General features: G+C 57.5%; 1 protein-coding gene across 1 annotated transcript; it reads right to left on the bottom strand.

The window, feature by feature from the left end:
* Positions 1 to 1,558: 1,558 nt before the first annotated feature.
* Positions 1,559 to 4,057, bottom strand: LOC144674268 (erythroblast NAD(P)(+)--arginine ADP-ribosyltransferase-like). The gene is made up of 2 exons (XM_078535696.1): positions 3,994 to 4,057; positions 1,559 to 2,460 (listed from the first exon to the last, which is right to left on the bottom strand). Exons 1-2 carry the CDS (start codon positions 4,055 to 4,057, stop codon positions 1,604 to 1,606), a joined length of 921 nt encoding a protein of 306 aa, XP_078391822.1. The 3' UTR covers positions 1,559 to 1,603.
* Positions 4,058 to 5,108: the final 1,051 nt, after the last annotated feature.

A 5,108-nucleotide genomic window follows, 5' to 3' on the forward strand; every position in this document is an offset into this window, starting at 1 on the left:
GGGGTGGTGTTGAGGGGAGGGATGGGTTTAGAAGGTTGGAGAGGTGGGGAGGGATTGAGGGGAGGGATGGGGGTTGAGGGTTGGGGAGGTGGGGAGCGGTTGAGGGTGTGTGAGGGGAGGGATGGGTGTTGAGGGTTGGGGAGGTGGGGAGGGGTTGAGGGGAGGTATGGGGCTTAGGGTTGAGGAGGTGGGGAGGTGTTGAGGGTTTGTGAGGGAAGGGATGGGTGTTGATGGTTGGGGAGATGGGAAGGGGTTGAGGGTGTGCAAGGGGAGGGTTGGGGGTTGAGGGTTGGGGAGGTGGGAGTGGTTGAGCGGAGGGATGGGGGTTGAGGGTTGAGGAGTTGGGGAGGGGTTGAGGGTTTGTGAGGGGAGGGATGGGGGTTGATGGTTGGGGAGGTGGGGAGGGGTTGAGGTTCTGTGAGCGGAGGGATGGGGGTTGAGGGTTGGCGAGGTGGGGAGGGGTTGAGGAGAGGTATCTGGTTTGATGTTTGGGGAGGTGGGGAGGGGTTGAGGGTGTGTGAAGGGAGGGATGGGGGTTGAGGGTTGGGGAGGTGGGGAGGGGTTGAGTGTGTGTGAGGGGTGGGATGGGGGGTGAGGGTTGGGGAGGTGGGGAGGGGTTGCGGGTGTGTGAGGGGAGGAATGGGGGTTGATGGTTGGGGTGTGGGGAGGGGTTGAGGGTGTGTGAAGGGAGGGATGGGGGTTGAGGGTTGGGGAGCTGGGGACGGGTTGAGGGTGTGTGAGGGGAGGGATGGGGATTGATGGTTGGGGTGGTGGGGAGGGATTGAGGGGAGGGATGGGGGATGAGGGTTGGGGAGGTGGAGAGCGGTTGAGGGTGTGTGAGGGGAGGGAGGGGGGTTGAGGGTTGGGGAGGTGGGTAGGGGTTAAGGGTGTGTGAGGGGATGGACGGGGGTTGAGGGTTGGGGAGCGAGGGAGGGGTTGAGGGTGTGTGAGGGGAAGGATGGGGGTTGACGGTTGGGAAGGTGGGGTGGGTTTGAGGGTGTGTGAGGGGAGGGATGGGGGGTTGAGGGTTGGGGAGGTGGGGAAGGGTTGAGGGTGTGTGAGGGGGAGGGATGGGGGTTGATGGTTGGGGAGATGGGGAGGGTTGATGGTGTGTGAGGGGAGGGATGGGGATTGAGTGTTGGGGAGGTGGGGAGGGTTTGAGGGTGTGTGAGGGGAGGGATGGGGGTTGAGGGTTGGGGAACGTGGGAGGGGTTGAGGGTGTGTGAGGGGAGGGATGGGGGTTGAGGGTTGGGGAGGTGGGGAGGCTTTGAGGGGGTGTGAGTGGTAGGATGGGGTTGAGGGTTGGGGAGGTGGGTAGGGCTTGAGGGGTGTGAGGGGAGGGATGGGGGTTGAGGGTTGGGGAGGTGGGGAGGGGTTGAGGGTGTGTGAGGGAGGGATGGGGGTTGAGGTTGGGGAGGTGGGGAGGGGTTGAGGGTGTGTGAGGGGTATTGGGAGGGGGTGAGGGTTGGGGAGTTGGGGAGGGGTTGAGGGTGTGTGAGGGGAGTGATGGGGGTTGAGGGTTGGGGAGTTGGGGAGGGGTTGATGGTGTGTGAGGGGTATTGGATGGGGGTTGAGGGTTGGGGAGATGTTGGGAAATTGGAATCTATTCCTGGGAGAAGCCCTTGTAGAGAAATGCACCTAACCCCCCCAGAGTGACCAAGATCCCCAAGGCGATCAGAAACCAGACCCACCAGGGTAGGGTTTTCCGGTAAACTCTCAGACAGTCACTACCGTCCCTCTCCAGCCCCACCTCAACTCCCTCGTAGCCTCCCGAGCGGAGGGTGAAGTTGCAGTTTCCCCCTGAGCCCTCGGCCTTTACAATCTCAAACTTCTCGTAGGGAGGGATTAAGATCTCATCTTCCTCCTTAAAGAACGAGTAATTGGGGATCTTGACACCGTAAGCCGTGTTTAGCACAAAGAAAGTCCTGTTTCCAAATACCTCGGCCACTCTTCTCTTGAGGGAGGTGGAGGTGAATCTCCCAAACCACAGCTCCTGGCCCCGTCTCCCAGACTTGGGAATGTTCAACCCGCGATAAGCGTGTAACTGTTTGGAATGATCTCTCAATGCCTGGAGAGCGATGGTTAGGAGATAGTGGAAACCCTTCAGTTTAAATTTGGAGTTGTATTCGTTGATATTTCCATATTCCAGAACCTCATCGTTAAATGCCTTGTACAATGGTACATTATGGGTGTACATAGTGACCACGATCATGTTCTCCTTAAGGAGACCGTGGGGAATGGTGCGCCCATTCCAAAACTTCTTGGCCGAATCCCAAACATTCATGAATGTCTGGTTTCTCTTCAGTTCTTCATTCAAACACTCGATCGCCAAGTTGTCCCAATCTTCACTCCGTGTGAACCAATACGCGGCCGAGTTCTCTTCCATATCCAGCCCATTGCCACCCGTGTGGATCCCACAGCTTTCCCCATCGCTGACCAGGGAAGTGACCAGTCCCTGTGCTGTGAATCAGAGAGAGAGAGTGAGACAAATCCCAGTGATACAGTCTCTTCCACAACAACACAATGAGCCAACGCCTCAGTACTGACCCTCCGACAGTGCGGCTCTCCCTCAGTACCGACCCTCCGACAGTGCAGCACTCCCTCAGTACTGACCCTCTGACAGTGCGGCGCTCCCTCAGTACCGACCCTCCGATAGTGCAGCACTCCCTCAGTACTGACCCTCTGACAGTGCGGCGCTTCCTCAGTACCGACCCTCCGACAGTGCAGCACTCCCTCAGTACTGACCCACCGACAGTGTGGCACTCCCTCAGTACTGACCCTCCGACAGTGCGGCGCTCCCTCAGCACTGTCCCTCCGACAGTGCTGCACTCCCTCAGTACTGACCCTCCGACTGTGCTGCACTCCCTCAGCACTGACCCTCTGACATTGCAGCACTCCCTCAGTACTGACCCTCTGACAGTGCAGCACTCCCTCAGTACTGAACCTCTGACAGTGCAGCACTCCCTCAGTACTGACACTCCGACAGTGATGCACTCCCTCAGTACTGACGCTCCGCCAAAGCGGCACTCCCTCAGTACTGACCCTCCGACAGTGTGTCACTCCCTCAGTACTGTCCCACCGACAGTGCTGCACTCCCTCAGTACTGACCCTCCGACAGTGCTGCACTCCCTCAGTACTGACCCTCCGACAGTGCGGCACACCCTCAGTACTGACCCTCCGACCGTGCTGCACTCCCTCAGTACTGACCATTAGACAGTGCGGTACTCCTTCAGTACTGACCCTCCGACAGTGCTGCACTCCCTCAGTACTGACCCTCCGACAGTGCAGCACTCCCTCAGTACTGACCCTCCGACAGTGCTGCACTCCCTCAGTACTGACCCTCCGACAGTGCGGCGCTCCCTCAGTACTGACCCTCCGACAGTGTTACACTCCCTCAGTAATGTCCCTCCGACAGTGCGGCACTCCCTCAGTACTGGCCCTCCGACAGTGCGGCACTCCCTCAGTACTGACCCTCCGACAGTGCGGCACTCTCTCAGTTCTATCCCTCCGACAGTGCTGCACTCCCTCAGTACTGACCCTCCGACAGCGCTGCACTCCCTCAGTACTGACCCTCCGACAGTGCTGCACTCCCTCAGTACTGACCCTCCGACAGTGCTGCACTCCCTCAGTACTGACCCTCCGACAGTGCAGCACTCCCTCAGTACAGGCAGCATAATCCTGCTGATGATGGAAATGTGAAATAAAGACGGAAGATGCTGGAATAACTCAGCAGATCTGGCAGCGTGTGTGGAGAGTGGAGCCAGGTTAACGTTTCGAGTCCGTATGAACCCCCATCAGAAAATGCCTGGGGATGTCTGTCTGGACTTGTCACTGTGCAGGTCCCAAACCCACCAGTTTCAGAGTCACGTTTACGAGAGAGAGAGAGGGACAGTAAAACCCAGTGAGATAGAGACCAAAATGTTGTAAAGATAACCACCTCAAAGTTAAGGGACGAATTCTTTTGAGGTTTGCAGTCAGTGTGTAAATACTCACAGCCTATCAGGAGGTAAACGTAAATGAACCACCTCATCTTGGATAATCTCCACATTTGATGCATTAAACTTAGTCGTAGAAGGATTCACAGTCCTGGAAATGGACTTCACTCTGATTTTCTCATTTCTGATCTTGTACGTGACCAGTACCTGGCTCTGAGCTGCACCTACATTTTGTGATAGTTTGTTTAAACCACACAATGAGAAACCTGCACAACCCTTCGGTGCACTGTACTTCCTGGAACCCCGATTCGTGTGTAAACAAGAGGGGCTGGAGGAGGTTACAGAGATAGGGAGGGTTGTAGCGTCTGAAGGAAGGTTACAGAGATAGTGCATTGCAGTTCAGTGTTCACTGATTCCTGGCCCTTCTACAAGGAAGCGCTCCCTCAGTACTGACCCTCCGACAGTGCAGCACTCCCTCAGCACTGACATTCCAACAGTGCTGCACTCCCACAGTACCGTCCCTCCGACAGTGCTGCACTCCCTCAGCACTGACCCTCCGACAGTGCGGCGCTCCCTCAGTGCTGACCCTCTGACAGTGCAGCAGTCCCTCAGTACTGACCCTTCGACAGTGCAGCACTCCCTCAGTACTGACCCTCCGACAGTGCAGCACTCCCTCAGTACTGACTCTTCGACAGTGCAGCACTCCATCAGTACTGACCCTCTTGACAGTGCAGCACTCCCTCAGTACTGACCCTCCGACAGTGCGGCACTCCCTCAGTACTGACCCTCCGACAGTGCGGCACTCCCTCAGTACTGACCCTCCGACCATGCTGCACTCCCTCAGTACTGTCCTTCCGAGAGTTTTGCACTCCCTCAGTACCGTCCCTCCGACAGTGCTGCACTCCCTCAGTACTGTCCCTCCGACAGTGCTGGGCTCTTTCAGTACCGACCCTCCGACTGTGCTGCACTCCCTCAGTACCGTCCCTCCGACAGGGCTGCACTCCCTCAGTACTGTCCTTCCCACAGTCCTGCACTCCCTCAGTACTGACCCTCCGACAGTGCTGCACTCCCTCAGTAGTGTCCCTCCCACAGTCCTGCACTCCCTCAGTACTGACCCACCGACAGTGTGGCTGTCCCTCAATACTGTTCGTCCCACAGCGCTGGACACCCTCA

Source organism: Cetorhinus maximus, unplaced genomic scaffold, assembly GCF_964194155.1.
Source record: "Cetorhinus maximus unplaced genomic scaffold, sCetMax3.hap1.1 HAP1_SCAFFOLD_603, whole genome shotgun sequence".
Taxonomy (NCBI): domain Eukaryota; kingdom Metazoa; phylum Chordata; class Chondrichthyes; order Lamniformes; family Cetorhinidae; genus Cetorhinus; species Cetorhinus maximus.